The sequence below is a fragment of the Aythya marila genome (genome assembly GCF_965140915.1).
Source record: "Aythya marila genome assembly, chromosome: 2".
Taxonomy (NCBI): Eukaryota; Metazoa; Chordata; class Aves; order Anseriformes; family Anatidae; genus Aythya; species Aythya marila.
Genome location: NC_139043.1, coordinates 55,912,094 through 55,933,630, shown reverse-complemented (window position 1 = coordinate 55,933,630; position 21,537 = coordinate 55,912,094). Strand labels below are relative to the sequence as shown.

The following is a 21,537-nucleotide window of genomic DNA, read 5'->3' as shown; positions in this document are numbered from 1 at the left end:
TCTGTCTGAGTAGCCACATCAGTGACTGCAGCTGGAGAGGCCACAAGAGATTAGGAGGCCATGTTTTTCTGCCTGGTTGATACTATGGTCAGGCTCTTCGCAATCAGGTTACAAGTGCTGATGGGAAAGACTGCTGCATAGGAGCGGAGAGGGGCCCTCCCTGCTCGCCCCGCCTGCATGAACTGCGCACAGCCTTCTGACGCGCCATGCTCTGTCCTGGTCACCACGCTTCTGGTCACTCACGCTCCCTAAGGGGTGCCTTTGAACAGCTGGGGAGGGGGCGCTGCTGGCTCCACCTACGCCTTGTCAGCCTCCCTCATAAGGGCTGCTGGGTCCTGGCGGCTCCCTCGGCTGCTTCGAGTGGCCTCGATCCCCCGCTCCACTGCAGAACGCGTCAGCCCCAGAGCCAATCACCTCGACAAGTGCAATGTTACATTAACAATGTTGCATTAAGATGTTCAGGGCAACAATTCGATAAAAAACTAAAATGGATTTCTTTTTTAATTTTTATAATGATAGGTCATCTTAAGATGGAAAATAGGGATTCTAACTATGATTTAATAACCTTCAGTTTTAATAGAATAAATATGCTGTCAATTTTTTTTCTTGGAACTCTATAAAATGGCGTATCTTTTTATTTTCTGAGTTTGGTCCATAGAAAATAATTTTATGTTGGTTTGAATTAAGTGTTTTTCTGTTTCTTATTTGCTTGCCAAATATAATGACAAAGGAAAAAGCAGCTCACAAACAGGAAGAAAGCTTTCCTCATGTTTAGTATATTAGCTCTTTCATCTCTTCCTACACTAGCCTGAATAAGCTTTGGCAGAAACATTTCTTACTGATACATTTTTAAGAGGCATATGCCACTTTTATTTACACTATCAAATATTCCAAGAATATTCCAATATATGACATCTTCTGTGTTGTATCAGGACTTGATCTTGTGTCTTAAACACATAGAAGCATATGGAAAAAAAAAATAAATGCCTAGGTATACCTGTTTGCCATGAGCATTATTCCTTGTTCATAGATGAAACTCCTTGGAATATTTTGAAATTTTGTCTTATAATTATTAATACCATATTACACATCCCATTTAATTTCAGAAACAGCATATTGCATTACAGTGTGGTTTATTTTGGCAAAGTTTTCATAAATGACTTGGATGTAGGACTAAAATGTGTTATTGAGTAAGTTTTACTGTGATACTGATTTGGGAGGAGCTGTTGATTCCATTGGGGGTAGAGATGTCTTGCAGAGAAATCTTGACAAATCAAGCAGCTGAGCAACTGCCAACAATCTGAAGTTTAACAAAAGCAAGTGCTGGATTTTGCACATGGGAAGGGGCAACACTAGATATAGGTATGGACCAGATGACAGGCTGGAGAGCAGCCCCTCAGAAAGGGCATTTTGGTTGACAGCAAGTTGAGTATGAGCTGTGTGCCCTGGCAGCCAAAAGGACCAACAGTTTCCTGTGGTGCATCAAGCACAGCATTACTAACTGGTGGAAGGAAGTGATTGTCCCACTCTGCTCTGCTGGTGTGGCCTCATCTTTAATACTCCGTGCAGTTTTGGGCACCACAGTATAAAAAAGACTTAAAACTATAAGGCAGTGTCCAAAGGAGGGCTGCAAAAATGGTGAAGATTAGCTGAAGTCACTTGGATTGTTCAGCCAGGAGAAGGGATTGTTCAGCCAGGCTCCCATGAGGGGAGACCTCATGGCAGCCTACAGCTTCTTCACAATGGGGAGCAGAGGGACAGGTGCTAGACTGCTCTCTGGTGACCAGTAATAGGACACAAGAGGATGGCATGGAGCTGAGACAGGGGAAGTTCAGGCTGGGTATTAGGAAAAAAGTTCTTTACTAGAGGGCAATTTGGTTCTCCAGGGAAGTGGTCACAGCACCAAGCCTGCTAAAGTTCAAAGAAGCCTTTGGACAATGCTGTCATACAAATGGTCTGATTATTGGGTGGTCCCGTGCAGACCTAGGAGTTGGATTTGATGATCTGTGTAGATCCCTTCCAATATTCCGTATTCTAGGAATTTATGATTCTAAAGTACACCTTGCTAAGGTTGAAAGGTGGAGAAAAAATGTTGTTTTAAAGAGGTGCTATGATTTGGAATTTGCTTTTACTAGAGTATTTGCTACTTATTTGCTGACATCACCTAACCTACCTGCAAAATAATGATGAGAACAAACCAATACTCTTTTGCTGATCTTAAATGCCAGCTTAATATGCTAGGCAAAATAGCATCCTGACACGTGCTGAAGACAAGGAAAAAATATTAAAGTCCTGTTGTTTTTTAAAAGTGAATGGACATATCCATGTACATCGGTGCTGTCAGTACTGGATGATGTTCCCCTAAGATTCAGGTTTTTGGTGGACATTCACTGTTTTTGTAATGACTTTGTGACTAATGCCACATCTCAATGAGAGCATTATTGGTGAACTCACCTTCCACACGAGTCTTTTCCCTTCCTCTTTTTTCTTTCCTTTTTACTGAAAATATCTGGCTTTTGATAGAATCAGCAATCACAAGCATAATATGCCCTGTGTGGGCTTGTTACTGGCTATTATTAAATGGTTTAATCAATGTATTTTCCTTTTAAACCTGGTCATAGAAACAATTAAGAGAGATTCCTCATTTGTAAAATATGGAATATGGCCTTTTGATGGGTAAGATGAGCGATAACATGTATATTTAGAAACAATTATATGTGACAAAATGGACAATTCAGTAGTTGTAAGACTTGTATTTATGACGATAATGATAATTTTTTTATAATAGTTACTTTAAAATAGCACCTCATTATCACACTAAAATGAATTCATTTCTGAAGTAGGCTTCATTGGAAATTACATTATGAGCTTGGGAGAGGCACACTAACCACTTACAGATAATAAGTATTGCACTAAGTAAAATATTCCAATGTTTTCTGTTCTTCATAGGCTCTGGTCTCAATGATGGGCAGTGGCATGAAGTTCAATTCCTAGCTAAGGAAAATTTTGCTGTTCTCACCATTGATGGAGATGAAGCTTCAGCTGTGCGAACAAACAGCCCTCTGCAAGTTAAGACTGGAGAGAAGTATTTCTTTGGAGGTAAAAAAATATCACAACAAATATCTGCTTATGGTTCTATTCTCTTTTAAAATGGCTAGGTGCTGCTTGCCAAAAAAAAAAAAAAAAAAGTATAATACTAAACTTTATTTTACTTTTAATAATCATTTACACCTCCTTGTCCTTGCAAAAGGAACCCTGAAAAATATGTGCAAGAGATAATCCACTTTGAATTTATTCCCCAGATCTCCCCTGAATATTTCAGAGACCATTCTCTGAAAAGGAAAATTTCCAATATTAGTAGTCTAATTAAATGGCACTGAGAAGAGAGATACGCTTATCTTTTCAAATTTGGAATCCTGAAGACAAAAAATATCACTGTTCAGAATGAGTCTTAACAGTTTGCTGATTTTTTAAAGAGCTGTTATGATTACGAGTAGCTGAGTGCTTTCCTAAATTGAAGCCTTACATTTCTCAGTATTTCTGTCCATTAATGGTACATACACCAAAACCGAGTTCTTTCAGATTATGGCTTGAGTATATTTGATACACTACTATCTTATAGAGGAAGGTTGATAAGGGTTTTTAAACTCTTGTATAATTATTTGTACTTCTAGCCAGGTTTGTTTTAAACATCCAATTCAGAAATGACTTGCAATCTTTGTTCAACCAGAATTCTCTGTGAGCGCAAATGCTAAAATCAAAAAAAGAGTTGTAAGCTGTACCTTTGAAGTGTTCCACACGTGAGGTTGTACATTAAACCTTTAGACAGAGAACACAAGTTTTGAAAGTAGAATTTATCAGTGTTGAAACTATTTTTTTTCAAACAAGGCTAATTAAATCAAAATGCAAATGTAGTACTATAAATAGTCTTAACAAGCAATAGAAAGGTTACTGAGATATGAAGTACTGTAAGTAGAAAGGGAAAAAATCCTTTCAAGGTTATTCTCATTTCATTATCTCCTATCAGTTGAATCATTAAAAATACATGTGGAAATTAGTGTTTGAATAATGTTACAAACTAACATAGCTAATTAAAAATAGATTCTAATATTGCAGATACTGATACTACACTTCCAGGAAACACTGTAGCAATGATGAAAATGCAGTCTCAGACAAATATTACCAGTTTAAAATTGATCTGTCACAAAAAGTAAACATCTCTGTTGCTGCAACATCCATCTTTTTCAATGTCCTTACAATGTACTTAAGTCAACTAATAGCCTGAATAGGTTCTTCTCTCTCTCTCTCTCTTTTTTAGCATGTGGACTCTGATAAAAATTCTAGCATAACCAATTGCAACATGCTAAAGCCTTTAAATTTTGTCATCAAAACACAGTGCTGTGACTGTCAGAACCATCTAAAACATTCAGATTAAATGTCTAAAACATTCAGATTAAATGCAGTTATTAAGCATACACAGAACAAAATGAAAATAAATGCCATACATAGTACCTTCAGTGTTATTCTGTTAATTTTGATAGGCAAACTCCCCAGAACACTATTACGTTTCTGGAGAGACACTGAGAGAGATTTTTTTTTTTTGAAATGCCTTTTCTCTCTTTGGGTTGTGAGGGATAGACTGTGTAGTTTCTCCACGCATTTTTTAAATATACTTTTCTAAGTCAAATTGCAGGTTGCTTTGTTGTAATTTCAGCTGGATTCTGAAATCTCAACTTGAAGTTGTAGTTGTTGGCCTGTACTTTATAATTCCACCATCCTTCTTAAAAAAAAGTGTACATGTAGATGTTGTTTTAGTGTGATATGCAAGTCAATCTTGAATTCTCTGAATTGTCATTTCCACATCTGTTCACTGAAATGTGTGGTCCCTTTGCATAAGCTATGTGGTGTTTTTTTGTTTTGTCTTGTTTTGTTTTCCTCATTATCTTCTATAACCTGAAAGCTCTTCTAAAAATATATCAAAAGGATAACAGTGTCCTAACCTTCATATCCCCTTTTATTTCTAAATAAGAAATCTGCATTTGTGACACTGCACTTTTGCATTTTAACTGTCTCAAGCTGTGAATCTGAGGAAGCTTTATTTCTGACTTAGATCTGAGGAACCCATTTATTTTGGTATATTCCCATAAACATTCCTATATGCATATAAAAGTTTGTCATTTTGCTATAAATATCTGTTGATTAGAAATCACTTGCATCTTAAAGTCAGTTTTCTGCATTCATATTAGCAACTTAATCTTTGTATTCACAATCTGCATCTTATGATGTTAAAGTATTGTTCTTCTATTTCCTTCTATATTGTATGTGTTCCTCCTTATATTTTTCTATATTAGCATTCCAATTTATGGTTACTGATAAATAATACTTGCAAGAAAAGGATGAAGAAGTGAGAAAAGTTGGGAACTTCAAACTTTTGTAAAATTTCATAATTTTCATCAAAGAAAGGGTTTTCATTAGTTTCATTAAACTTAAAGGTAAGTTCAGATAACAATCTGTCAAATACTTTTTTTCTGCAAATATGCATAAGTGGTTAGGGAAGGGACAACTGCCTCTTGAATTCAGAGGTTCACATATTTGTTTTTGTAAACTGCTTTTGCCAGATGGCTAGCAAAAAAAAAAAAAAAGTAAAAGTCTTTGATGATTATAAATTTTCAGTATGAATAGAAATCCAGAGGTTTCTTTGATCTGAGTATAATAGTTAAGGGTATTATGACTACTAAAACTTTGCATAATAAAATTCAAATATTTGTCACAAATGCAAAAGTTAACTGACCATAGTAAGAAACACAGTAATGTTATGATATTCATCCCATCTCAATGTTATATTTATTGATCTTACAAAATACTGAGAAAGCTCAGTCCATTAAATATATGTTTGGAGGGTTTGTACAGCATTTCTAGAATTCTCTGAATGCGTGTGCTCTTCTGATGTCAATTCTCCTATTTCATCCTTGAAAGGGATACCACATGTCAGCAAATGCTTTGTTCTCCAAATTTTCCGTTACACTGACTTCAAAATAAGTGTCTCTATTTATGTCATGGTCTCCTGGTGTCAATATAGCAATTACATACTATATGCAGTGGTGTTGTCTTTGCTGAACAAAAGTTTAATGGTTGCATTTCAGCAACGCACTGCAATATTGTTGCAACTATACCTCGGAGAATTTAAAGAGAAAAGTAAAATTGGTATTGCTTCATAGTAGTAAGGCAAACATTAGATAGACCTGTTCTGTGAAGTTAACTACAGCTTTTAACATAAGAGAAATATCACAGATGAAATATCACAGATATCAGTGATGTCTGAAAAAAATCTTCATTTGATTCATAGCATTTTGATGAGAACTTGATTATGATTAAGTTCTACATAACAATATAAATAAATAGGGGGAATGTAGAGACACAGGACGTAGAGATATGGGATGGTTGTAAATTTCTTTTTGCCATTAGAAATTTTAGCAGGAACAAGCCTGTAAATCAGAGTTCTCCCTCTCTCTGTACATGCATCTTGGTAGAGTAAGGGGAAGTTGAATATGGTGTAGACACTGAATGGATTAATGTATCTGGTTTGGACACGGAGTAGACTGGGCCTATAATTTTCAGCAGTGTTGACCTTTTGGAGAAAGCAGACCTGACTGACACTCTCTGAAATCACACTTTCACTCAGAATTTATTCCTAAACATGTTCCAGTTATTCCTCAATTTGTTCTTTTATTTGCACAGAAATGCTTGTTGTTGACATGTTGTTTTACAACATGTACAGTAATTAATATTTGAATAAAGGAGATGTGTACATTAGAATCTTTTGTGATTTCTTTCCACAGAACTAGTTTGAAACTTTTACAGTTTTAAAACACAGCAGTAAATCATAAGAGGATTCTCCAATTCTCTGTTAGAGAATAAATCATTTTCAGTACGGATACAGTCTTTATTTTTTTAAATTCCTTTGTGCCTCTCCTGTGCTGTCTCCCAGCACTACTAAGATCCTGACAAGGTACAGACAACGATGATGTTTTATTCAAGTCTGAGCTAGAGGAAGTTATGTCAAAGATATGGTATTTCTGTAGACTGTGTGAATGTGTGCTGTTGTATTTGGTAGATTGGGTGCTAACTGCCCATTACCCTTCTGTATAACTCTTCTCTCCTCACTGTTTTCGTTTTTCTTCTCTGTCTTGTCTTGAAGTTGGGTTTTGGGAAAGAAGTGAATTTCCTTTTCCTACCTTGAGAGAATGACATTTCTTTTTTTGTTTCCAATTATATGCATAAAACAAGAAGTCAGAGTAGAGAAAGTGAATTGCAAAGTTAAAACAAGTCCTAATTTATACTGTTGGAGATAAGGAGCTGTTATGAGGCATTTTAAGCTTGCACCAAACTACCTAATAGCCTAGGGCCCAGAGGAAATAGTTGATTAGAGACATAATTTTGACTTATTTCTTAGAGCGTTTCATCTTGTGCCTCATTTCCATCTTCAATTTCACTGGCTTAAAAATGTGAGAGTTTTCTGTATGGTGTGTGGCGGGGTATGAATCTTCAGTGAGAAAAAAGGTATGCATTAAGCATCTGTCAATCCACTGTGCTCCTTTTTGCTGACAAGCAAAGATGAGTGGACTATGTAGTAAATTTCTTATGAGGCACTTGTTTGTGGCATATAGTAACTTCCTTTCTGTACGACTGTACAAAATGTGCTCTGGATGGAATCTTGCTCCTGGAATAGAATTCATTTCTTTCTGAAATTTGGGTTGGTCTAAAATCCTACAGAGTTATATGAAAGGAAGGAAGAGGGGAGAGAGGGAAGTCAAACAAAATAGAAAAAATACCTTCCTCTGTTTCACATATGCAGTGCTTTTCTGTGTAAATCTTCCTTTCTTAAAGCCTGTCAACTATAACCTCAGTCTTCAGGTGGTGTGCCAACATTTTTATCAAGCTACCCATCATTATCATTGTGTGAGTCAATCATTAGTAGTTGTTACAGTCATGGTTCCTAGGTAGTATCACTGGGACTTCAAAAGCACTCAGATCGTCTGAATTACAAGTATTATCAGATATCAAGAACTGGAACAGACTGTACTTTTTAACAGCCATCTTGTTTTGGACTGTTAAATCCAGAACAATTTTAAGTCAGTAGATGAGCAAAGAATACAAATATGCGGAATGTACATACCTGAGTAAAACAGGGAATTGGTTTTGTTTACCCATTTTTTACCTTTTCTTTTTGGATCTTCATTTGTCTTCACTGTTACAATGAGACAATTAATAAATAATAAAAATAAACACAGGCAATTGTAGGCATGTAAGCCTCTCTCTGCAATTTAATACAGAATTCAAATTCTTGATATTTTCATCTTCTCTCTTCCACCATGAACACTGAAACAGCTGAAAGCATACTCCTTGTTTGCATCTGAAAGAAATGAAGAAAGTGAAATTGATCAACATTGCAAATTAACTCTTGAGTTTCATACCTTTCATCATTTATAGTTTTGTTTGAATGTTAGACATATGAAATCAGATAAAATAATGTTGACATTCTTTGATTAATTTTCAGGAGTATGAAGAATATTCTTGGTGATGTTATAATACATCAATCCACCAACATATCTGCATACAGCAGTACAAACAGAAATGCTGGAGGTAGATGGATATCCTGAAGAAAAAGTGCAGGCAGGAATCTGATACTTTGTGTAAGCAAATACTTTAGGAATGGATATATGGGAGTATGAGTCTTGCTGGAATAACTTCATCTTTTGAGCAAAGGCTTATTAGACATGAGAAATGTCTAATCTCTGCTGGAGGGCAGACCCAGGAAACTACAGGCCTGTCAGTTTGACCTCAGTACCAGGGAAGCTCATGGAGTAGATCCTCTTGAGAGTCATCATGCAGCACTTGCAGGGCAAGCAGGCGATCAGGCCCAGTCAGCATGGGTTTCTGAAAGGCAGATCCTGCTTGACGAACCTGATCTCCTTCTATGACAAAGTAACGTGCTGGGTGGATGAGGGAAAGGCTGTGGATGTGGTCTACCTTGACTTCAGCAAGGCTTTTGACACCGTCTCCCACAGCATTCTCCTCAAGAAACTGGCTGCTCTTGACTTGGACTTGCGCACGCTTCGTTGGGTTAGAAACTGGCTGGATAGCTGGGCCCAAAGAGTCATGGTAAATGGAGTCAAGTCCAGTTGGAGGCCAGTCACTAGTGGCGTCCCCCAGGGCTCGGTGCTGGGGCCGGTCCTCTTTAATACCTTCATCAATGATCTGGACGAGGGCATCGAGTGCACCCTCAGTAAGTTTGCAGATGACACCAAGCTATGCGCGTGTGTCAATCTGCTTGAGGGTAGGAAGGCTCTGCAGGAGGATCTGGATGGGCTGCACCGATGGGCTGAGGTCAACTGCATGAAGTTTAACAAGGCCAAGTGCTGGGTCGTGCACCTGGGGTGCAATAACCCCAAGCAGAGCTACAGGCTGGGAGATGAGTGGTTGGAGAGCTGCCAGGCAGAGAAGGACCTGGGAGTGATGGCTGATAGTCGGCTGAATATGAGCCAGCAGTGTGCTCAGGTGGCCAAGAAGGCCAACAGCATCCTGGCTTGCATAAGAAACAGTGTGACCAGCAGGGCTAGGGAGGTGATCGTCCCCCTGTACTCGGCTCTGGTGAGGCCGCACCTCGAGTACTGTGTTCAGTTTTGGGCCCCTCGCTACAAGAAGGACATCGAGGTGCTTGAGCGGGTCCAGAGAAGGGTGACGAAGCTGGTGAGGGGCCTGGAGAACAAGTCCTACGAGGAGCGGCTGAGGGAGCTGGGCTTGTTCAGCCTGGAGAAAAGGAGGCTCAGGGGTGACCTTATTGCTCTTTACCTTACAAGGAGGCTGTATATATACCTTTATACCTTAAAGGAGGCTGTAGCGAGGTGGGGGTTGGTCTATTCTCCCACGTGCGTGGTGACAGGACGAGGGGGAATGGGCTTAAGTTGAGCCAGGGGAGTTTTAGGTTGGATGTTAGGAAGAACTTCTTTACCGAAAGGGTTGTTAGACATTGGAACAGGCTGCCCAGGGAAGTGGTGGAGTCACCATCCCTGGAAGTCTTTAAAAGACGTTTAGATGTAGAGCTTACGGATATGGTTTAGTGGGGACTGTTAGTGTTAGGTCAGAGGTTGGACTCGATGATCTTGAGGTCTCTTCCAACCTAGAAATTCTGTGATTCTGTGAAATGTCTGCTCACTGAAAAATGCATGAATGAAGTCTTCAAGTGTACTCTCCTTGTTATACAACATAAATCTCTTGCTAATATGAAGATATTGGTCACAGTGTATATATCTGGAAGTTTTTCAAAAAAAAAAAAAAAAAGAGGGAACTGAACCTCATTAGCTTTACCTTACTCCGCCCCTTCCTGAAATCATTCAAGTGAATTTCTGTGTGCAGCAGATAACAATAAATTAATAAATAAATAAATTTCAATGGACTTTCTTTTCTCTTACTGACATTTAAAGCCAAGAAAGACCAAACAACAAGATGTGAACAAAAAGAATGAACATGTGTAATACAGAATAAAATGCATTGACCTGGGAAGGAGTAAGTGAAACTTTATTCTGTCTATATAGGATTGATTTCTAATTCTGTCTATATAGGATTGATTTCCTTTTCCACTAAATATAATAGTCATATCATTTCCTAAGTTTCAGTCAGAAGCAAACACTATCAAGTCCCTGAATATTACAGAAAAAATATTTAGAAATAGAGGAAATACCCTACATTGTATAGCTCTGATTCCATAGGGAAAGGAAAGAACTTGTAGAAGTAAATAACTCCTTCTAAAAGAGAAAAAAAATGGAGACAGAAATGTCTGGTGGGGACTCAGAAGTGATTACTGGAAAGACACTCCAAAGTGGCAATAAAACCTATGCCCTCCTATATGTCTCTTTTGCTGATGCCTTAGTAGGTCAAGTTACAGGTTTTCGGCTGCAGTAGCTGGACATTTTTCCCACAAGAAGAAAGGGAGGGTATTCAACAGGCAGTGAATTGTTGGGAAGAAAGCTAGCCAGTAATAATTGCTAGACAGTACTAATAAGGACTATATGTTTTTAGAACACTGAAAATACTGTAGTCTGTTGATGGCATTAGGAATCATAAACATTTCTGTCTCAGTTGAATTGTACTGTGAACAATAAGCACATATTTTTTCCCAGAGTTTGAAAATAATCACAATGCTAAATAGTGGAGAATTACAATTAATAATGACATAGCGTATCAATGACTTAACTTGTGTTACACGGTATCATGGTTCTGCTTCTAGATGTATGAATGTGCTTATTGTCAATCAACAATCAATCACAATTCAACTACACATACGTGCACACACACACACAAAGCTAAGCTAAATTCCTACTATTATAGATACACTATATTGTTTTCAGAGCCTTTTCTTGTTTTAGAAAGTGACTTACTGATCTTCTTGGCATGTCAGTGTTTCCGAGTGGACTTTCCATATATAGTAGCATTAGTGATTCTCTTCTTTAAAATGATAGAACCTACCTCAGTCTCCCCTTTTCCTCCAACCCTCTCTAAACTTGAGCCGAATTTTTGCATTTCACTTTTTTAAGAGTAAAATTAAACAACTATTACTATAGTTAAAAACAGACTAACAAACAAAAAACCACCACTATGCAAGAAGGTACCTATAGGCCATTGCTTCTGGTGACAGACAGCTGACCTTTTTGTTTAGAAAATTTACTTCTGTAATTATAAATGTGAATAATTTTGGAAATCTAGTTTAGTGAATTATAAACATGTAACAGGAAGACAATATCAGAATACATTCCAGAACTTGCAAAAATATGCTTGTGAAAATGGAAAATAGAGAAAAAATAGTTATACTGTAAAGGAACTACATTCTGACTTATATAACCTGAGCTAAGAATGGGTCTCAGTGCTGGTTGTAAATACTGGCTCACATATGAAACCTGACTGAAATACCAATTAAATTTATAATTACTGTCTGATACTTTTACTATATAAGCAAACTGCAGGTAGTCCTTTGTGTCTAGGGCAGGCAGTCAATTAAATTCTTGCATGCCTACAATCCAAGGATGTTATTATCACCTCTCACTGAATACAATAAATTGCATCATAAAGAAGTAGCTGTCTAGGATTTTAACAGGAACACTTACTAGTGATGCTTTTGTAAATCATGAAGTAGATTTTAAGGATTTATCTCTTTCCAAAGAAGGAACTTCATTCATGCTCACAGTCAGTAGCTTAGAGCTGATTTGTCTGCATAAATTGGCAAAATTGTACTATGAAGCTGAAACAATCGTTCAAATCCTTATTTGCGTCTTTGTTTTCTCTTATCAGCAAAGCATTGAATTTATCTGTACAATATCTAGCAGTGTGAGGTAACAAGTTGGAGATCCACAGCTGTGGGTTTTTGACAAGAACAAGCATATTGCCCAGTTTAAAAGGCCATAGTATGTCTACTGTAAGTTTAATTTGGAGTGGACAGTATTCTGGTAATGAAATACTAAATATATAACATTGATGATCTCTATATGAGAGAATTGATAGTTAACCAGAAAACCACTAGACCAAGAGCTGACAGGGCTCTTCTGACCAAGTGGGACAAGAGCATCCTGCATAACAAGCTGGCTGGACTTAAAGGCAGAACTTTAGATTTAGTAGAGGAAGGAGTCCTGAATGATAGAGAAGAGCCAGGGACTGATACATTAGGAAGCAATAGGGAAGCACCTTATCTCAATTAGAAATTTAATTATCTCAAAGGAGCCTGCCAGAGTTCAAGAAGCATTTGGACAAAGATCAGACACATGATCTGATTTATTTATTATTTTAGGTGATCCTCTGGGGACCTGGGAGTTGGACTCAATGATCCTTGTGTGTCCCTTCCAACTCAGATATTCTATGATTCTATGAATGCACCTCTAAAAAGGTGCTCCTCTAAAATGTGATGTGGCGGATAGCCCAGCTGAAGTGTCTTGTAGAACTTTTTCCAAGTATATGAGACCTCAAAATACATGAGATAATATTTGAAAACACTTAATTTCCTAAGTTTCATTATTCTTATTGACCACACTACCCAAGTCATTTTCTCTACGTGCTTTACATATGATGTTCTACATACAAGCATCTCTGCATTAAAATATTTTTTATTCTAAAAGATTATTATTTTTTTTTAAATGTAATCCTTATATTTCATCCTATGAATTGGAAGCTTTCTATAGGGCTTTAGGATACATTACTTTCAATTAATTAGGTGTATTGTGGTTTTGCTGGCATCATAGCCAAACTGAATGGAAATTTGAAGAGACATGTAGGTCCAATATACTCATTATTTTCATGTATAGGAATGGGTCACCCAAAATCTGACCTTCTTGCTTGTTTTAGAACTCACTCATTTATACTTACTGTCTGTGCAATTCATGTTCTCGATAGATGTGATAAGAGCTTTTCCTTTTTTCATTTTTATTGCATTTTTAATATACCTTTTATTAAGAACCTAGCTAAAAGAGAAGAGAAAACTTGAGCGGGAATGAAAGTTTCCCACATTTTATTGTTTAAATACTTTAATGACCATGGTGTTAGTAAATACTGCTTACTAACTGTCAGCTGTTAGTGACTCACAGTTATTTTGTAGATACGTGATGAAAAATCTTGAGGTAACATAAAGAGATGGAATGGTGCATACCTTGCTTGGTGCATGTTGAAGAAAGGTCACTGAGGAATTATACATCTGGAATAATAAATCGATCTTAAATCTTCTGGAGGATGGCAGGAGAATGCCATTGCTCGTTTTGTCAGTTATATGAACCTTTTTCACGTTTAAATAGATTTTATTGTATTTATGACCTCAACGAAAGTCAAATAGGACAGGTCTTAATAAATGCAGTAGGTGATCTTTTCAGGAATTCTACAAATATCAGGAATGAACCTGTAATCATATCTCATGCTATTACCCAGAAATAGAAAAATATCACTGTGTCGCATCCATGTATCATTAGTAACTGAAATTCTCATTTGCATCAATGGCTATGTTGTAATGCATAAAAATAGTAATTCATGTTCCTACTTTTGGTATGTGTCATAAACCACTGGGATAGGCATACGACATCACATATCCGTGCATGCATACATACACACATTAAAAATGCATTCAACAAAACTACCCAGACTTTATATAGAAACCTAAACCATTTTTCCTAGTGCTTAAACATTTTGATATTCAAATGAAGAAGCAAGGTCCATAGCTAGGGCTATCTACCTGTAGAAACAATTCCTGAATGTCACATAGGAATGTCCTGAAATTTGAAACTTTCTGTCTCTTTTCCATGCTTGGACCAGTAACTGGGAAGTTCTTAAATTGGAACCAGAATGTGTCCCATGGATAGCCTTTAAAGTTTTCCATTGAAGCCTTTTGGAGTAATGTTCAGGCAGCATAGTAGATATGTGTCCCAAAAGTGACTTGTTTTATATCTTTTATACATACTTTGTAAAATTAATATTCTTACATCTGAAATGACCTTGTGTTGTGGTTTGACCTGACTAGAAGCAAAGTATCACACAGCCATTTGCTCACTCCCCTGCAGTGGGATGGGGAAGAGAATCAAAACAAGATAAAGGTGCAAGAATTCATCAGTTCATCAATTGAGACAAGGACAATGTAATAATAAAGTGAAAACGAAAAAAAGTAACAGCAACAACAATAATAATAAACAGTGATGAACAATGCAATTGTTTACCACTAACCAACTGATGCCCAGCCAATCCCCAAGCAACAGCAGCTCCCCCAGTCCACTCTCCCTAGTTTTATTGTTAAGTATGACATCAGATGGTATGGAATATTTCTTTAATCATTTTGGATCAGCTGACTTGGTTCTGTTCCCTTCCATCTGCCTGTGCATCCCTAGCCCAATCCCACAGCATAAGAAGCCAAAGTCCTTGACTCTGTGCAATCACTGCTTAGCAATATCTAAAATATGTTATCAGCATTAGTTTCATCCTAAATCCAAAACACAGCACTATATCAGCTAGTTTGAAGAAGATTAACTGTGTCCCTGCCAAAACCAGGACACCTAGTTATGTAAAACTGATAAAGACCTTTTCAAAAATTACACTTGATTAGAAGGAAAATACAGCAACTAAGGATCTTCATGTCAATTTTACAGTAAAATTCTTATTAGTTGCTCTGAAAAAAAAAAAAAAAAAAATCTGTAACTTAATATATTTTGAAACTGTTGTATACATAATAATATTGCTAATAGAAATGTACTTTCAGTTACTCTGGACTCCACTGTATTCTTTACAGAGATATATTTAAGAAATTTTTTTACTAATAAATGTATTCTTAGTGTATCATTACTGCTAGGCAACTATCCTAGCCTTTACATTTGTTCTTCTAATCAAGAAAAACATTGTAAGGACTCCATTTGGCTTTCAATGCTAACAATATTTTTTCTGTGCTAACAAAACAAACAATCAAAAAAAAAAAAACTAGTCAAGTACATGATGACAACATTGAGGGTGATTGTAAGGAAATTGTTTCTATCCAAGATCTTTTTAAATTTTGGAGTGTGAGATAGAGCACATTTTCTCTTAACCATCATCTTATGTGAAACTTCTCCAAAACTAGTCTCATTTACACAGCTCACTCCATTTTCTGCTTTGCTGCTCTCAGAAAATGCAAGGGCAGGAAGAATCTGATTATTCTTTCAGGAACAGCCGTGGAGTTTAACTGCTCTAAGAATCATAATGACTATAGCTCACCTTTCTAGACCTATTGATCTACAGTTTTGTTCTCTTTCAACATCTCAAAAGACTGCAAACTATATATAAGATATCCTTAGTGAAACAGTGAGTTCATATATTATGCCTGAACTATAAGCCCAAGACTGTTTCAAAAAAGCTTTACTTGTAACAAAAGTAGATGAAGAAGTTAAAAAAATATATGAATTACATAGATCATTTTAAAATACAATTAAATAGAAATTGGATTATTATTGATGTTGGTTTTACAATAAAAATACATGTTGAACAAAGAATAGTAAAAATTAACAATAAAACATTTTCTTGAAAAATAGATGAGTGTATCCCTTTCCATTTTTCCCTTCTCATATCATCAGGCCAACCATCAGGCCTCACCACGGTGAGGTGGAAACTTTAATCTGCATTGTGTTATTTTGGTTTTGTGTTTCTGTCAAAACTTCTGTGCCTCATTTAATGCACCCTGCTATTTATAGTTATAGTAAATACATATTTATTATTATTATTATTATTATTATTATTATTATTATTATTTCAAAACTGTAATTCAGGTTTCATAATAACTCTTCTTTAACAGATTCATTCTGTATTGTGTCTCTTAACTGTGATTTTTATATACTATGCTACACAGAAATGGTGAATTGCATTGAGTACGTATATATGATTATATAGATATATACAATACATAATTATATACATATATATACATGTAAATAACATATAATGCATCTGTATATATGATGTTATGTATATTTATAATCACATATATATATGATTTCCAGTCTGTGATATATTAATTAGTTACATAAATGACCCCATCAGAGAACAGTGAAAGTATTACATGATTTACAGACAAAACCAAGATATAATGAACTTTTAATTGCTAATATAATATGTTTACAAACTTAAAATTGAATACTTATTTACTCATTGAAGAAATTCAGAAATGATTTCCTATAATAAATAAATAAATAAATACTTTTATGATCTCCTTTATGAAAAAAAAAAAGATTATTTTTTCCTAAGGAAGAGATTTTTTGCTTGTGTATCTTCTGATAAATCACTTAGGGTTCCATTTAGATAAATTATAATCTCAGAGATTTATTGCAAGTCTTCTTTAAAAGGTGTTTGTGAATCAGTTCAGATTTATAAGGGAAATATTATTTATTATTTTTAATAAATATTTATTAATAATATAATATAATATAATATAATATAATATAATATAATATAATATAATATAATATAATATAATATAATATAATATAATATAATAATGAATGTATTAATAATTTATTAAGGGAAATATAATATTATACAAATAATATTTTCACTTATTGCTATTGATACTAGTGTTATTATAAATGATTCATCCTTTTATGCATGAGGAGTAAAGAACACATCCTAGAATATGCCTTGAAGATGCACTGAAATTAATACTCTTTCAAGAATATATCTTACTGAATCTTCCTTCTTATTAATATATTTTTGACAAGCAGTTAAAAAGCAGTTAAATACTGAAATTATAGAAAGAGATTTGTACTGATAGAGATTGAAAGAGATTTACTGATAGACAAGAATAACTTTCTTTCTTTTCTTCTTTTTCTTTCCTTCTTCCTTCTTTTTTTCTTTCTTTCTTTCTTTCTTTCTTTCTTTCTTTCTTTCTTTCTTTCTTTCTTTCTTTCTTTCTTTCTTTCTTTCTTTCTTTCTTTCTTTCTTTCTTTCTTGTTCTTGTTCTTTCTTTTATTCCCCATAAGAAATTACAAAAATATATTTTAAAATTATTTTAAAATTATTAAAAAAATGTTATTCGAAAATTTCCTGACAGCTTCTTCTGCCTAATAAATATCAATTGTATACAAAGCAAAGAAAAGCAGTATGCTTCAATATTTCAGGTTAATTATTTCACAACCTATAAATAAAGGTATATAGAAAAACAAAAATTATATTTCTTCCATTCTTTTAAACTGTTTTGAGGCATAAAGTTATATATTGGTAGTATCTGTCATGAAAAACATCAAATATGCTGCAATGAATATATAACATAATAATGAAATAAGTTTAATTTTAGCATTTGTGAAGGGATGCACCATTGTTTCACAGTTAGGCTCTATCAGTTAGTCTGATGCTGCCAAATTTCATAGAATCATTGCCAAAATAAGAGATAGGTGTTTGTAATAATATTTAAGGGGAGAAAAGAGGCATGCCATTATTAAAACATTACTTTGAATCATATGAAAACTCAAAATTTGCTTTAATTAATTAAAATGCCCAAAAGAGCTTAGCTCTGTGATCAGAACACTGCATAGATAAAACAAACAAACAAACAAACAAAAAAAAACAGAGTAGATCCCATAGAAATTGAAGAAAAAAGCATATACATATAAATATATATATAAAGTATTCTTTTACCAGGTCTACTGATCAGTATAATCAACTTCTTTGTTTACAATACCAGTGATACCAGTGTAATTTAGATACACACCAATTACCGTCCTTCAATGTCATGTTAATGGCAAAATAATAAATTTTGTCAGATAGTGATTAGAGACAAATCACATTTATTTCTTCCTGTGAATTTCCATAATGTTATAAATAAAAGTGTTACCTTCTGTAAGACTTGAAAGCTGAAGGATAAAAATAAATTTTCCTTTTAAGCAGCCTGTATTTTAGTTTGTCTTGGAAGTAGAAGGAAAATAGAGGCAAAATAACTTTTTATATATGGCAGATGTTGAACTCTGCAGACACAAGTATTACTGGTCTGTGCACATGTGGAATACAAGTGGAAGAAGGAGAGTGTAGCCAAATAATTTCTGGGTGTAGACAAGAAAATCTAAAGCCGGAAGCAGCCAGTTGTTAATTTCTTAATTAATCTTTCTTTTCAATCTTAATTTCTGCTTCTTCTATTGTTATTGTTCATTATTATTCAGCTTATAGAAAAGAAAGAAGGAAGAAATCCTTTTTCAAGGAATTCAGACATCTTGTTCCCAATTAAATCTAAGTCTGGATGACATGTGCTGGATAATGTGTGCTATAGTCTGCATCTTGTCATGTCTTCCCCTTCATGCTCTGGGTTAATCTTATTCTAGAAACACATTCATTTCTAAATAACTGATATGAATTTTTGAGAATGTGCCTTCACCTTGTATTCCATCTCTGTGCATTATCAGGATATTTCACTTAGGGTTATAAGGCCCTGAATTTCTTATGCAGCATTTTTCCTACTGTTCTCCCTCCTACATTTCTTCCCTCCTCCCCTCTTACCAGCACGCTGCCCAGTATCTCTCAATCAAAGTGAAGAGATGAATGGTTTCTGCAGCAAGAAGAGAGCATGAAGCCTGAGCACAGTGCAGTCTAATTTGTCTTCTGCCTGAATGTAAAGCAGGCTCTATCACCCAGGCTGCCAGCAAAGGTTGAGGGATGGTACCTATGATAGGTTTATCATGTGTTCTCATCTCTAAGAAAGCTAAATGAAAACATAAAGTTCCCAGGCATTGGTTGGGTACATACTGATAGCATATTACTGCTGGCACTAAAATTTAGATCCACACTGAACTGTCAGCTTCTTTTTTATTTTAAGAGGGACAGGATATTTGTATTATAATCACAAAAACAGGGATTTCAAGTTTCATACATCAATACAAATTAAGTTTAATATATGAAATATATTACCTGGAATTTTACTTTCTTTTTGGATGAAGGTCAAAAAGTTTCACTTTCAGGTAAACATACACCATGCATACACTGCCTGACTGAATTTTTAAATCGCACTTTCATATGTGGTTTGGAAACATTGATGCTAATGATGATCCAGAATTAGAAGTTTGTACATTATTCTTGACAGTCACAGAAGACTGAAGGACAATCAGACTTTGAGATGAAAAAAAAAAAAAAAAATTAGGTGAGAACACACAGCAGGCCACTGGCCACTGCAAACACTTCTTATCACCAAACCTCCTAAATTAACATCTCTCATCCCTCCTCTTTCCTTTTTTTCCACCCCCATTGTTTCCTTTAACATGTTACTTTTTTTGTTTCATTTTGACTCCACCATTTCTCTCTGCCCATATGTAGAAATATTTCTCAGTCTAGGCTGACTTTTCAGTGCTCCTGAGAAAAAATGTACTTTAGTTCAGTTTATGAAGAAGCCCTGAAAGTGCTACAGCTGACCATTCTTGCAATAGCAATGTTTTTACTAATTCCGCTGTAGTGGTAAACCTTGTGGAAAACTACTGGAAAACACAGGTACTACTTAGAGGCTTAATGGAGTTCCTCTCCCTGTCTATTTTTGTTGTAGTTCAAAACAAGCATATTTCTCTAGTAGTTCAGAGAGCTAGACAGTTCTAACTAGCTCTGAAACCATTTCCATGCTGCCGCATCATGTGCTACAGAAGTCCTTTAACATTAAGGAAAATACAGCCCAAAAAAATTAGAATAAGAATGCCTAGAGGTATTCCATGCAGAAAACAATCTTCTGTTAAGGGGTGAACTTAATATATATGTATATAATCTATATATATAGTCTATAAGTTTATATATAATATATAAACTTACATATATGTTGTATATGCTTATATATAACATATATAAATTTCTATTTCCTTTATCTTTCTTGGATTAAAATATAGCCATTTTTTCTGTCCCATATTTCCCTCTCCGGAGTACACAGTGATCTGGTAAAAACAATTCGGATGCCAACAAAAGGTCAAATGCAAATATGATACTTCCCAGAGGTGAGACTAGAAAGTACATCAGATTGATTATTTTGGATTGACAGGAGTGCCATAGAAAGAGGAACTAAGCAGCCTGTGCTGTGCTTATATGTCACCAATCCAGAAAGTTTCTGCTGTTAAACTTTGATTATTTTCCCCTTCATGTCTTAGGAGTCATATTCCCTAGACCACATATTCTATAGATTATTAAGCTAGCCAATAGGTCACTATTACACTGAAGATGTCCCTTCTGTAAATCACCTGTAAGTGAATTGCTCAAGAATTCTTACTAAGGGTCTTATTAGATTAACATTACAATGACAGTGCAGTGTTCATCTTTCTGAGTGTACCCCTTTAGGTATCTCCTTTCATACTTTCATTTTGCTGCAAAGAACAGTGTGACTCTCCAATTCCAAGCTTGGCTACAGTATTATGTAGTAGATCCAACTGAATTTGGGAAGTGCAGCTTTCTTTTCAAGTGTGAGACTCATAAAATGACATTGTTTGCTTTTCCAGTAACATGAAAAATTCTGGTGGGAAAAAAAAAAAAAAAAAAAAAAAAGGTAAAACAAGATGCATTAATTTCTCCCTACTAATGTCATACTGCTCTGCTTACCTAGCCTCCTATACCTGCAGAGATATTCCCTTTCCTCAAGGGAAGGGAACTGCCTCCGTTTTTAGAGATCTATTGCATTTCATTCTACAAGTAGTTTTGTTTCTTTGTCTGGGTTCATGAGCTTCTTGTGCTCTATGCAAAAATTATTTTATAGGTTGACTGGACAGAAGGCAAAATCATCAAACCTAATAATTCTTTGTTCCCTGACAACTTTGAAATGTCTGGTGAGAAAAAGCTTTTGCCATTCTTTTCTTTCACATCTTTTCCCAGACAGACTTTTGCATTAACCCAATACTTTCATGGTTCATACAATTCTCAATACTCAGATTAATAAACTATTTTTATAAATTTCTCTGGAGCTACTGTAAATCCATCATCCTCCTGTAATAAGCCTGAGATGTCTAAGTATAGGTCTTTTGAAATCCCTAAACCTGCCTGCCTGACTTG

At 35.3% G+C, this 21,537-nt stretch overlaps 1 protein-coding gene across 1 annotated transcript in view; it reads left to right on the top strand.

Annotated features, from left to right (window-relative positions):
* The window catches only part of CNTNAP2 (contactin associated protein 2), a gene marked incomplete at both ends in the record, with an annotated part of 1,134,939 nt that overhangs the window by 626,846 nt on the left and 486,556 nt on the right, over positions 1–21,537 (top strand). The window contains one exon of the mRNA XM_082753539.1: positions 2,950–3,099. Coding sequence (XP_082609665.1) covers positions 2,950–3,099 — 150 coding nt within the window. The remainder of the gene's footprint in view (positions 1–2,949; positions 3,100–21,537) is intronic.